Raw genomic sequence first — 14,137 nt, forward strand, 5'->3', positions numbered from 1 at the left:
CTCTAGCTCCCAATCTACTAAGAATTCACTGAGATATTGCACTAAGCTAAAATGAGGCGGAGCTTTGTTTGCCTAATTGAGGCATTACAAGTCCTCCATCCTTATTGCATGCAGTGTTGAATAAACCCAGCTAATTCAATACACTAAGGGTGGCTCAGTGGCTAAGATGCTGAGCTTGTGGATCGAAAGATTGGCAGTTCAGCAGTTCTAATCCCTAGTGCTGCATAACGGGGTGAGCTACTGTTTCTTGTCCCAGCTTCTGCCAACGTAGCAGTTCGAAAGCACGCAAAAAACTCAAGTAGAAAAATAGGGACCACCTTTGTTGGGAAGATAACAGCGTTCCGTGCGGCTTTGGCATTTAGTCATGCCGTCCATATGACCATGGAGACGTCTTCAGACAGCGTCGGCTCTTTGGCTTTGAAACGGAGATGAGCACCACCCCCTAGAGTCAGGAACGACTAGCACAATATGTTCGAGGGAAATCTTTACCTTTAATTCAATACATGTTGACTAAGTCATACACTAGCATGACTTTTAATATAGTTTTTATTGACTTGGAATCTTCAAATTGCTATGCTACATCAGAATTATGAGAATTCTATACATTTTAGAAGATACCAAATTGAAGAAATCTATACATTGAATTGTTTTCACAGAGGCTTACATGCTATTGTTATAATGATGTGGCATACTTTTTCTCCCCTTTGGGCTCACTATAAACATCAGGTTCCTTGTATTGTCATTTCTTATAGTTTCCAGAAAACAAAACAATCTGATGCACATTTTACTTATCTAGAGTAACTGCATTTTATTTTTAGCTCCTTAAAATATATAAAGAAACAGGCTAGTCCCAAATTCAGTTCACTAGTTATTTTGCAACAAGACACAGAATTGGAAATAGCACAACTGAACATATCTAAATAGCAGGTTGTAGCACTGGTAGTAAAGAACAGCCAAGTTCGATTCTTTGCAACAAACAGACAAAAGTATTACCAAAGTAATGGAACCATTGTTTTTAATAAAAAGAATGCTAAAAAAAACCAAATCCTGTTTAGTATTTACAGGGCAGAACTTTGGAAATTGGAACTCTTCTAATATGCTGCAAAAGTGAGAAGTAAGAGGTTGATTATATCATTAAATGTTGGAAAACAATATGAAAATATTCATCTTCTACATAATGAATTTGGAATATTCTTGACCACATAAGAACTACAAATGTTCAGTTCAATTCAGTTCAATATTCTTGACCGCTTAAGGACTACAAATGTTCAATTCAATTCAGTTCAATACAAACAAGTTTCTTATCAGTACCAAATATTATGCTGCCCCAAAATACATTTAATGTTGCTTGAAATATGAAAGCTTAGTCTAACATTCATGTTTTCCACAAATAAAACAGAGTTGAATATAACTTTAGAGACACTTAAATTATAATCCCAGGATCAATGAAAGAACTTTATAATACCTAGGTTTAATTCCACTGGTTTCAGAAAGCCTAATTTAACTAAGATTTCAGTCTTGATCCAGCAATCATTTTAGTTGTTTTATATCTACAGCAAAAAGTGGAATTACTAACTTAACACACACACACACAAATCCTTCTGTAGCCTGATATAATCAATGTCTCTATTTTAAAAAGTCGAATACACACTTATTTTGGTTGTTGTTTAAAAATACATTTTTTATTTATTTTATTTACTTAGGGTTCCAGATTGCACGGTGGAGGTTATACAGTATATACAACTTAAATTCATTTACATAAAGCCCACCTTTATTCCCTTTCTTTTCCAGCCAGCTTGAAGGAGATGACAAAGAAAAATATTCTTTTTTCTTGTGTACAACCTTCCAGTAACAAGGAATATTTCAGTAGTGTTGTATTACAGTTTCCATCATAACCAGTTGTCCAACATTTCTGTATCCGAATAAAGGTGAAAACGCTAGTTCATTGTGCTTTTGTTTTGTTAGCTGTGTTCCAAGACAAACCTCTCTCACTTCTTCCTAAACACAGTCAAAAGGGAGAATCAATTTTTAAGGAAAAATAGTTTATTGGAAAAAATAGTTTCTACTCTTCTTAAAATTTACCTGTTTCTAGTTCATAGGATTCAGAGAATTATGTTTGGGAACTTTCCAATGAAAGTTCTACCCATCGATGTAAATTCTTTCAAATTCAGATACAACCAACTGGAATTAGAGCAATTCACAGGATGCTATTTTATTTGTAGTACTGATCATTTCCTTTCTTCAGACATGCAGAAATGTAAATATCTTTACATTTCAACTTCAGAGGAGAAAGGGGGACTTGCTATGAAGATGTATGCTTCCTCTTCCCCCTAACCACTCAACCTCACCTCCCTCCCTTCCACATTCTTACAAGCTTCCTTCAAGTTTATTTTCCCATATTTTTCTTGAGCGGCTTCAAGTGATTTAAATGAAAGCAGAAGTTTGTTTTACCTTATTCTATCTAGCCAGCTATGAAAAGCAACTGGAAAAGATATGTGTAAATCTTCTAATCAACTCTGTTGGAATCTTTCCTCTGCAATGAAAAAATCCCTGGAAAAGAAACCCTCCAAACCCGAGTTTTTACAATCTGAAAGAACTTTACAATAAGTAGTTGTTTTCCTCTCCCCTTGATAGAGAAAGTTTTCCATTATAAAAGGTTGGCTGACTCAACAGTACTACCAATCTTGATAAATCCTTCCCTTCCCTCCCCCCCCCCCCCCCCGTCTTGTGCCGATTTGGAATACCCCCATTACAGGCCAATGTGAATTCTAAAGTGATTGTCCTCCTCTAAAAGGATCTATGTAATGGAAGGGGCTTGTTCCCAAGAGAAAGCTTTCATTTACTGTACTTGGGTCCAAACATCAGTGAGCAGTCTACCCTATGACTTCTACTATGGAAAAAGTTCATCTTAAACTAAAGAACTCTTTGCTGGAAATGTGTGACCTGAATTATTAACAATGCTTCCTCCTTTTTTTTATCTGAAAAACATGTTTTCCCTTTGTTAATTTATGTTAATCTCAACCAAATATCAGTTTCCTTACTCTCTGCATATGATTATTTTTTTATGGTAGAAAGGATACATAAGGATAGAAAGAAATTTCTCATAGGATTACAGCGTTGTTCTAAGGTTTGTTGGATGCATATCATTTTCCACAATATCTCAACAATGTAGGTATTGACCCCACAATAGTTTCATTTGTTAATCTTGCATAATAAAGCTTTACTTTATGCCTCTTATTTTGCGGCATATTTTCCAGCAAAAATCTGGGGCCATATTGCCAGCAGTTTGGAAGAAACTAAACGTGTATATTCGAATTTAAGATGGCATTCAATCATGTTTAGAAATGTTTCACTGAAAGCAGCAAGTCAGTGCATATCACAGACACTCAGAATCATGCTAGATGATTTGAAAATATTCCTTTGAACTCCAGACGACCTCTTTAAAATATATTTATTTCCTGGGATTAAAAAGTCCAATTCAACAATGCAACTCTGGAATTTCAGCAAGAAAGGCCTCTAATTATCCATGTTTACATCCATCAGGTTGCACTATCCAATACAAAATATATCCTTACTTTCAACTCATTTAGTTGAACAAGATTGATAATTGACTTCTCCAAGTTTTCAAACTGATTTAAAAGAAATAAGCCTTTCAAACCAAACCTTTTGGAACCTGATCTATAAGACAAACTGGAATATTTTTTTAAAAGTCTCTAGAAGAACGAAAAGTTAAATCACTTCTGTATATCAAATATGTCACTAGGAATCAAGCTTAGATCAAGGCAAGCCTCGTCTTTTACTCCATGGTAAATGTATTGAATATGCGATTGTAGCTTCACCTGGCTAACTTAAATCTAACTTTAATGCCTCTCTAGATAGTGCTTCTTTTTAAGATCTATGTGCCTGAAATAAATACCATAATAGCAGGGGTGAAATTCAGCAGGTTCTGACAGGTTCTGGAGAACCGGTAGCAGAAATTTTGAGTAGTTCGGAGAACCAACAAATACCACCTCTGTCTGGCCCCAGAGTGGGGAGGGAATGGGAATTTTGCAGTATCCTTCCCCTGCCACGCCCACCAAGCCACACCCACAGAACCAGTAGTAAAAATTGGATTTCACCGCTGCATAACAGTATGGCTGAAATCACACCTAACCCTGAATCAGGATTTGTAGATCTATCTGTGGGTTCTTGGCTTGCAGATGTTATAAGCTATTATGTATGGCTTCATATATAATTCTAAATCCAAAACTAACCAACCATACTTTAGCAGAACATTGCATGGGAATCACACTAATGTCCACTTTTGAAAACAAGCTTTAAAGTTTAACTTTAAAAAATTCCCTGTCTCTCTATAAGGAAGTGTTTACATGCATGATATTAAAAGTTTTGAAACTTTATATTTCTGTTGTAATTGTGAGGGCCTACTGGCTTGAATGTACAACTGATTGGAAAATATATTTTTCACATTCTATGAAAAAATGTACTAGTATTTACACATGCACACAAGGGAATGTGATTTCATAAAATATTATAAATCACTTTTCCTTCATACCATAAATGGTATCTATTTGTAGAAAAATTGTCATTGCTGTAAAGATGACTGATCCGAGGTATCATGCAAGGAGATCAAAATCTAGTTGTTGTGGTTTTCTTCACATCAATTGAATTTGACTATCCCAGACAATTTTGAAAAACATGCCAATAATTCACTGAGTAGCCTGAGTATTTTGAATGCAGTATCAAAACATGACATTAGAGACAAAGGATTTTCATACACAACTCTGAAGTTCCCTGGAGCCTCCCTTGCAATACATGTGAATGCTGTGAAGGTAAAATAGAAAAACAGAGCCAGAGTTAAACCCACTATGTGTGTTAAGAAATGTGGGATTATATCTGCATTATACTTACAAGATCAAATGTACATTCTGTGTCATGAGTGAAAATATTCCTATTGATGCTCTGAACATCCATTGTGAATGCAGTCTAAGCTGATACATCACAATGATTTATACACCTACAGCCACACAAATCTCACACATAAAGCAGTTCCATTCTACTCAAAATAAAGAACTTGATTACCTGCAAAACCTGTCCTCACATACATTTGAGTGGAAGAATCATTTAATTTTACAATATTGTGGTGTGTTTGGGTATCTATGTAATTGTTTCTTTCCTGGCAATGCATAGGTGCAGCCTTATACATGTACTGTAAACCACATAAGCAACAAGACATATACATCCACAATATTTAGAGAGTTAGACTATCCTATACTGTAATCAACAAAGGTTTCTCATAAAGTACTGAAAAACCAGCATAACAATTCTGCAGCATGTTTATAGAAAGATCAGTCCCCAGATTCAGTCAGACTAACTCACCTGAGTGTGCAATTTCAATATTATTTTCATTGTTTGAAAATGTATTCTTCACATTAATTCATACATGATTTTTCTATTCCTAGTATTTGTATTCGTGTGACATACAGAGTTCTACCTGACATGTACAAACAAGTGTGAATACCACTACATCATGTTTGCATGTCTTAAGGGGCATTTTCATTTTTAAGAACCATGAACTAGCAACTGTATCAGCATTTCAGCACAAAAGGGAAGGATCTCCACTGAAATGATTGGGAACAATTCAGCTCCAAATCATTTGCTAGAGGTTTATGTGACAGAACATGCTAGTAGCTTTTACACAGAATAGAATGAATGTGGGAAGCTGAATAGGTTGACTGAGAAGCAGAGGTGAGATTATTTTGGTTTAATATATAAAATGATTTTTTTCCCTGCTGATTGTCCTTGCCTCTTTTTTATTTACTACTTTTCTAATATTTTAATAAGGATGGTAAGTTTATTTTATGTAAAGAAGGAGTGGGGTGAGAAGCATTGCAACTCAACTCTGATCCATAGAACCAGAAGGCAGTTTATATAACACAGTACTGCCTCAGAAAAGTAATACAAGCTTGGTTGTATTAGAGAGGGAACAAGTATGCCTTGCACCATGGGGGTGCAATTTCTTTCTCTGTCTCATACTCACACCCACATATCCACACCTCTCTTCAGCAGCAATACCCTACAACAGATGGGTCCTTCAGACTTATTCCCGAAAACAGAAACTGGATTATGGTGCAAATATGAGATTGGAAGCAGCTTCCTTTCCCCATTTTAACCAATTCTTCATAGATTATTTTAGATCTCTTTTTTCTTTTTATTTGTGTGGCTCCTATATGCAAAGCTCAGTGAGAAGTTCAGGAGAGAAACTGAAGAGGTATGTCAATATTTGGCTTCCATCAAAATCCACATTCCTATGAATAGTCAGCCTGCAACTAATGCTGCATCCTGCTTGGCAAACACAGGGACTCCCTCCTTTATCCTAAGCAAAACTGAACTTATATTTTGAACACCGAAATAAATGACTGGGCTGGGTGAGTGGGGTTTGCAAGTGAAGACAACTGCAAAAAAAAAATTCTTTCTCCTTTGCTTTCTTTCATATTCTTCCTTGGTCGCTTTTCTAATCCATCATGAAAGAATTCTAAAGACAATGATCTAGATGTTTTTTTCCTGAAAACTTGTGTCATTTATATTCTTGTATATTTTAGCAAAACTAATTCATACCAAATAAATGCTCAAAACTGGGGGAAGGGGGAGAGAGAAAGGGGGAGAGAGGGAGGGAGGGAGAGAGAGAGAGCGAGCTGCCAGCCAGGAAATTCTTAATTCAGCTCTTTCACACAAAGCCTTAAGTTATGTAATGCCCCCAGGAACAACCAGGTTTTCTCATTCTTTCTTTGTTGCTTTCAAATATTTGGGACTCACACAATTCAATGGACAGCTCTTCTGCATAAACACAATGAATGGGAACTGCATAAGGACACTGCATTGCCCGATTTTTGAAAAAAAAACCAAACAGAATATCTCCCTTTCTTCACTGAGAACAATTTTGACAATAAAACATCTCCCACTTAACAAAAATGCAGGCTTATAAGGTGAACAAAACTAACCCAATAATCCTAAGCTTTATTTAGAAATAAGATTCTGTTGAGATCAATCCTTCTTACTCCCATGTAAAAGAGAATACAGTATAACCACAACCTTTTAAAAAAAGTGTAATTTAGCTGCAAAATTTAAATACCGTATAATTACCAAAATGGGGAATAGCAGAATTTGCAGTGTGGGATTTTTGTTATTGTGTTCTGGATGAGAGTCTTATTTTTTAAAATTATACACATTTTCTATACATTCCATATTTGGTTTGTTTCATTGTTGCACTTAGAAATCAATTTGTAAAATTCAAAGTGCTGGAATTTCTAGATAAAATCTGGCATTCCAATCAATTCATTCCACCCAGTCATCCCCAATAAGATTTTGTCCCCTTCTTCCGGAAAACCTATTTTAATAATAGATGCAGATAAATATTGGTATCTAATTCCTAAATATGTTACTGTTTGGCTGCACAATTGGGAATAAAGTCAGTTGATGCATAGCTTACTTATAGATAAAATCATGTAGACTTAAGGGTTTAAGGTCCAGTAATTCCTAGAAGGACTTACCTCCTAATTAAATTTGTTTTGCACTTTTAAACAATGTTTTTGCTTGTGGTCTTTATGGATTGTGTAGCAAGGCCAGATCTATTTACGGGCAACTGAACTCTTTCTTCCCTGAGATAAGATTTTGAAACTGAAGATATATATATATATCTTACAGTCATAGAGGTTGTCTACTCTCAGAAATGAAGATTTCAATTTGAATTTGAGTTTGGTGATTTGAGTTTGGTGACACAGAGAAATCTTGGAAGACAAAGGGGTATATTACACATGAAACAATAAAGAACTATTTGCATGAGAGAAAGAGATCACTTGTTTTCTGTGGCAAAGACAAAAGAATTCCTCTTTTCTACATTTCACTTTGGAGATCAAATTGTCCATCTGTATTTCATTCAAATTTACCCCTGGATCCAATTTATTCTTTCCAGCAAATGTTTAAATAAACAGAATATTACTTTGGGCTACTAATGTCAGGGATCTATTAACCAATATACAATTGCTTGAAAAGATGCAAAAATTTAAAGAACTTTTTTCCCTTCATGCAGGAAAGATAAGGACATTTTGCTTCTACTTTTGTTTAAAATAATTTTGCCCTGTTTTTCTTTATTGAAAGAGAAGAAGAAAAAGCCTACTGTGGAGACCTTTCTTTCTTCTTCTCAAAGTTCTGGTATTGGGGATAAAGTAGTCAGATTGGCTTTGCTTAAGTTTTAATCAGGAAGTGAATGGAATGGGGAGGGGAGTGATCCTTTGATGAGTTTAATGTGCTGCAGTTGAAAGGCCATTCCATTTCTCTTCCAAATTAAGGAAGAAAGTTGGGGGCTGGGAAGAAAGCATACTTTTAACTTTGCTAATGGGGGAGGGGGAGAAGAGAAGGGTCTTTCACTTGGAGAGGGGAGGGGAGCCTTGTCCAGAAACTTTCTCATTCCCTACAACACACCCCCAGAGCTTTTCCAAATTTCGCAGCATGGAACAAACCACTGCATGTTAAAAGGAAAGGAGACCAGATTTTCTCCAAAAGGCCTGTATCTTTTTTTTTTAATTATTGTTATTGCAGCTCCCTACGATATAAATGTGCAACATGAACAAAAACACTGTATCCCCAACTAAAGCATAGAAGTTAGCTATTTATACTCAACTTTATTTTCAAGTTACTTACTTTTATTCTCAACATTTCTTTTTAATCATTTATTTTGGCTCCCTATAATCATTGTCAAGTAAGATTTAAATTTCTATAGTTTTAAAGGTGTGCAATTTTATTAAGAATTACTGATTGGATGGGCTCTTTAAAACAAAGCCACTGGTATAAATAAAGGAATGTCAGAAATGCCAAGAGATGGAGATTTTCAGGATTCTTTAAAAAAAAAAACTTGAGCTATTTGGGAATCAAATATCCATTCTTCTTTTGAAAACTTTCAGGCTTCAAACTTACAGCCACTTATACACATAATTAAATCCCACAATTCCTTCTGAATAATTATATATTTGATTGCACTTTTTCTATTTAAAAAACATTTTTATCTATTTCAGCCAGTCTTACTTTGGGGCAAATGAGTTTAAACATCATCAATTGCTATTATCACCTGACTTGGAATTAAAGGCCACTGAAACAAAAAAGGTTATTCCCAAGTTTATGTACTTGAGACTGCAAGATCATTTTCCTTTTCTTTACATATTCTATTTTTCCTTTCCCATCCACACTGTTCCCTCCACAAAAGACAAATTGTTGTACATAAACTAATTTAAAATCTTCCTTCTAGACTTTTTCAAAACCATATCCCCGGAATTTCAGGCTGGGAGGCATGGGGATGGCATTGCCCCCCAGCTGCCAGGTCCAAAGTGGGTGCGTTTTTGAGAGGGCACAGGAGTCTTTGACGCATAGGGATGATGCAGGACAAAGATCCCCATCGGAACCCACAACTAACGCAGGCGTACATGGAAAAGTGCCCATCAAAGTAAATGGATTCCTTATAGGCCCGGGACTGGTGCTGAGCAAGCGTTTGCAAGGCGGGGTGCTCCCCTTTGGGGTCTTCTTCCTCGGGATCTTGGGGGGCCTCCCTTTGGCCTGTTCAACTCGACTTCTCCTGGCACTCCTTTCCGAGTCGCTGCTCCCTTTCAGCGGTCTGTTGGCCAAGCTGAGGAGGCCAGTTTTGGAAGTGGGAGAACACCCTTTGGCCTGCTCGGCTCTGCGCAAGCCTTTCCCATCCACGTTGAACCCTTTGGCGTAGCACCACAGTTTCGATTGCCTGATAAGCCGGTCGAAATGGGCCCCTCTGCCTGACCCTTCCTCGGAAGTCTGCTGAAGCGCAGCTTCCTCAGTTTTATCCTGCTCACCGGCTCGGACACCATCGGGAATGCTCAGGAAGTCGGCCTCTTCGCCCTCCTGGCCTCCCAACTCCGACGCCTCCCTGACGCCTACGTTCTTTGGCTGCGGTCTCTCGCTAGGGCTGACCGGACCAGAACGCCGAGTCTCCCGTCTGTCCTGCTGAAGCTCCTTGGGCGTAGTGGTAGGAACCGGCTTGAAACTTTCCAAAGTGGAGGCGCACAACGTCCTGGCCCAAAAGATCAAGTTCGGGTCTGGGCGCAGTGCTTTGGCCACGCTGGGGAAGACTTGGGAAGATGCATTTTGGGGAGGGATCCGGGGAAGGGCGGCCTGTCTGTATCTCGTGCTTTGCACCGAGTCGCCACTGCATAGAGAACTACTTTCTGACCCGGAGGAGCTGCCGTCTTCGCTACTGCAGGAAGATTCGTCCTCCTCCTCTTCATCGTCTTCCTCCTCCTCCTCCTCCTCCTCTTCTTCCTCCTCATCTTCCGAAGAATCGCTGGAACTTGCCGGGCTTGACGCGCCGCTAGAATCCGAATCACTGGAATAGCCAGCCGACGTACCTTGCCTCTTGGAGCTGGCGATAGAGGCTGAGCGACCTTTCTTGGCCAGGCAGCCGCAAGTGGAGCGCTTGGGGCGCCCGATCTCCGACTCGCGAGGCGGTTGACCGGTTCCGTGCGCCCTGACTGCCGAGTGTAGGAATTGCAAGTCCCCGGGGTAAGCGCTGAGGACGCCGGCCAGGAGCTGCGCTCTACTGTTCCGGCTATAGCTTTTGGAAGGCGGCGCAGCTTTCTCATAGCTCCTAGCAAATGGCGCTCCGAAGAGCGCTTCGCGCTTGGCGCAGCCGGCACCCAAACTGGCACGAAAGGCGTGGTGGTCGGATTCGTCATACGCCGGGAGTAATCGGGGCCGATCGAACAGGACCTCGGCTTCCCTCCTCTTGACTTTCCTCTTCCTCTTCCTCTTCCTGGGGGTTAAGGCCTTGCAGGAGGTGCAGAGGGCCTCCAGGTCAGTCTTGGAAATGAGCGAACACTTGACGGCGCGCATCGGCACCGACTGGATGGCTTTGAGAGTGCGCAGCTCCTTCAGGTCGCACCGGCGACTCTGGATCTTGAGGCTTTCCATTTTTTTGCTCACAGCGGCCCGAGGAATGTTCTTAAAAAGGTCGCTGAAGACCTGGGTCAGAGCAAACATCTTCGTGCCGTTAATCTGCAGGTAACCCAAATTGATGCCGTCGATTTCCTGATAACCAGCTTGGAAATCTCCATTGTAATCCATGGAAGTGGCAGCGGAAGCCGCAGCTGGAGCCATCCCGCAGGTCAGAAACATGTTTAAAATAAAAAATAAAAGGGAGGCAGGGAGGCCGCCAGTGGGGAGCTAGTAGAAACGGCTCTTCTTCCAACCTCTTCCCATTTCCCATCTATTCCCCCCTCCCAAATCAAGCACTCATCGCTGAGAGAAATTTTCCTTTCAAATGCATCTCTTGAGGATCCAGAGCTGCCTTTTCTTTTCCCAGCGCTTTATTCTCCACTCTGTAAACATCCCCAGAGAAGTCCAAAGGAGAAAAATGTCTTCTCTCGGGTTATTATTTTTCCTCCTCCTCCTCCTCCTCCTCCTCATATCTTTTCTTCTTGGAATCAAATTTGCCCGGGAGGGGCACCGAAGAAATCATCTCACCCATCTCTTAATCAGTCCAATCTTTACAAAAAAGCAGGCAAGCTTCTGAGCAAAGAATCATTCCTGAACAGCAAAAGCAGGGTTTTCAGGCCCCCCAGACACCAACCAAAATCCATGGCATGGCCACCTTTTTTTCCTGCTTCTTTCTTTAAGAGACTTGAGTACAGTATATTGTAGGAAACACCCCACTAAATAATTTTCTCCAGAGTGCAAGCTGATTGGGTACTTTAACCTGGTGATGTCACAAAACCCCCAACATTTAACACACACCCCTGTGTTAAACCCTCATATATATATACATACATATAAACCCGTTTCATTTAAAAGTCAATCCGATACTCTCCTCCAAGCTGGAAAGGAGTTTCATATACTCCATACTGGTGCATGTTCAGAGAAAATGAATGGGAATATTTTTATATATATATATCTGAACAGGTGTGATTCCATATATACATTGGCTTGTATTCCTGAAACTTAATCCTTCTTATCTTATTTTTGAAATTCACATCTGGAAGAAAACTGCAGTATTGCCGATTTTTATAGAATATATTTATTTATCTTTTCATTTTTCAATGAACTGAAGCATTTTCTCTCTGCACAATCTATAGGTATGTTTACATAAAGCTAAAGGTCTAGTTTTAAAAATAATATCTTTTTTTTGAAAATGATTTTTGTAATACGGGTGTTGATATTTTTATTAATTTTAGAATTTGCTCCAATATTTTTATGAATTTTAAAATTTGCCCCTAAATCTTTCTGCTCAAGAATGACATGCATTCATGGGTTTTTTTGTTGTTGTTGTTTTTTTGCAAAAATAAGCTTGTGGTAGAAGCAACAATTAGCCAAATTTTAAAAATCGATCTTCAACAATTACAGCCTTTCTTTAATATTTAAAGATTGAGAGAAGGCTCTTAAGGATCAGGGAATTCTCTGTTAAGATGTATAGATATCTAACTCTCAGAATAATTTTGTTTTTCATCACAGTTATTGCCATTATTATTATTATTATTATTATTATTATTATTATTATTATTATTATTTTCCTAGGAAGATTATTGCAGTTTTCATCAGAACTTAAATTCCAATCTTGCATACAATATCCTACAAGTAAGCTGCCTTAAATACAATTGGATAAACTCTTGGATAAATATTCATAGGATTATGTTATATTAAAAACATATTTAACATAATAGAGGAGGAAGCTGGGCTATGCCTGTCCTACATGACATGAAATGAATGGAAGATCTACAAAAACACTCAGAATGTGAGTTTTGTAAAAAAAAAAAAAAAAAAAAAGGATTGATTTTCAGCTCTGTAGCCAAAGCCCAGAGCAGGATGTATACAAGATTTAAAAATGAAAAAGCCAATGTGAAAATAAATTCATTTGACCCTGAATAAGAAAAACATTGATTTCTGAAACTGCATTGAATGTCCTTTCATACTTTAAACCCCCTTAAAACAGAAGAAAATTAAATTCACATCTCCAGGTACATATCAGATTCCATCCATCCATAGGGACTGCCTGATTCATAGCTCACATCAAATATTTTACACACGTTCACCTTACCTTTTGCCTAAGTTGGTTTCTTTATAGAATTCTTCATAACATTTTCCTTCTTATAGTTGCCCTATACATCTTAAGTAATTTCTTGTGTTTGATAAGTACAAAGTATGCTTCTGTAAAATCTGTAAAATCAATTGCCAAAAGCATTTGCCATTGTGTAATATAAGTCTTTTAATCATCTATACCAATGATGCCAATCATACCAACTGAAATTGGAAGTTTTGGCTTTCATAAATATTCTACAAAATCTCTTCCCAGTTCTTCATTTTTAACATGAGGGACTTCTCATCAGATAGGCAAATATTCGACACTGTTTATGAATGTTTTCAGCTTTGATACCTATATGACTTATAAATCTGGTTCAATATGTATGGTATCAAGGATATACATTTTTGGCATATGATTCGCATTTGCCTCTATTGAGCCAACAGGTTGTTGGAGTTAAGAGGAGAAGAGGAATCATAGCATAATCCTAATTGAAGAAGAATTCTTGGTCATATTTACCTTGATGTAAGTTTTATGTATTTCAGTGAGCTTTACTTCTGAATAGACCTGTATATCCTGAACTTGCTCATTTCAGAGGAATTTATTTTAAGTAAATGGGTTCAGAATCATTAGAATGTTGTAACTGTAGGGATACTCAAGCAATGTTTTGTTCCAGTGAAGGAGAATGCATAGGTGATAGATTTAATTCATTCTATCAAGCCAGTGGAATTTCAATGTAGGACTGGATTTCTAAATGTGCATTTACTACATCAAGGGTGAAGAAGCCTGCATAAGAACGAACAATGTATTGTGTCACAAATGGCTGGAGCAGATGAGTTGTGCCCCTGTAGGAAATTGGGATGTTCAAGCTTGCACACTAGTTGCTCTGTATTCTGGAGAGTGTCAGTTCTGTTTCTCTAGCCCTTGTTCTCTATTGAAGTGATAGTCCATAATATAACAGGGCTCAACATACTTTAAACACATTTTACCAAGTTTATCTGGAGGTTAACCTACTGATGTCTGGAAATACATTGAATGAGAAAGGAGATG

General features: G+C 38.1%; 2 protein-coding genes across 3 annotated transcripts in view; one reads left to right on the plus strand and one right to left on the minus strand.

Moving 5' to 3' along the window:
• Nucleotides 1–471: 471 nt before the first annotated feature.
• EPOP (elongin BC and polycomb repressive complex 2 associated protein) lies at nucleotides 472–11,782 on the minus strand. Of its 2 annotated transcripts, XM_034415656.3 has the most exons (2): nucleotides 9,474–11,782; nucleotides 472–1,998 (listed from the first exon to the last, which is right to left on the minus strand). In XM_034415656.3, coding segments are annotated over exons 1-2 (1,719 nt in total). In that variant the 5' UTR covers nucleotides 11,191–11,782; the 3' UTR covers nucleotides 472–1,996. The 2 variants fall into 2 exon arrangements, with proteins under 2 accessions (XP_034271547.2, XP_087748234.1); XM_087892108.1 differs by lacking the exon at nucleotides 472–1,998 and having other exon boundaries at nucleotides 9,219–11,779.
• The window catches only part of MLLT6 (MLLT6, PHD finger containing), a 180,112-nt gene continuing 177,089 nt past the window's right edge, over nucleotides 11,115–14,137 (plus strand). The window contains exon 1 of the mRNA XM_034415653.3: nucleotides 11,115–11,179. The gene's annotated coding sequence lies outside the window, so the exon portion shown is untranslated. The remainder of the gene's footprint in view (nucleotides 11,180–14,137) is intronic.

This window comes from Pantherophis guttatus, chromosome 4 (assembly GCF_059756535.1).
Source record: "Pantherophis guttatus breed Tessera chromosome 4, ASM5975653v1, whole genome shotgun sequence".
Taxonomy (NCBI): Eukaryota; Metazoa; Chordata; class Lepidosauria; order Squamata; family Colubridae; genus Pantherophis; species Pantherophis guttatus.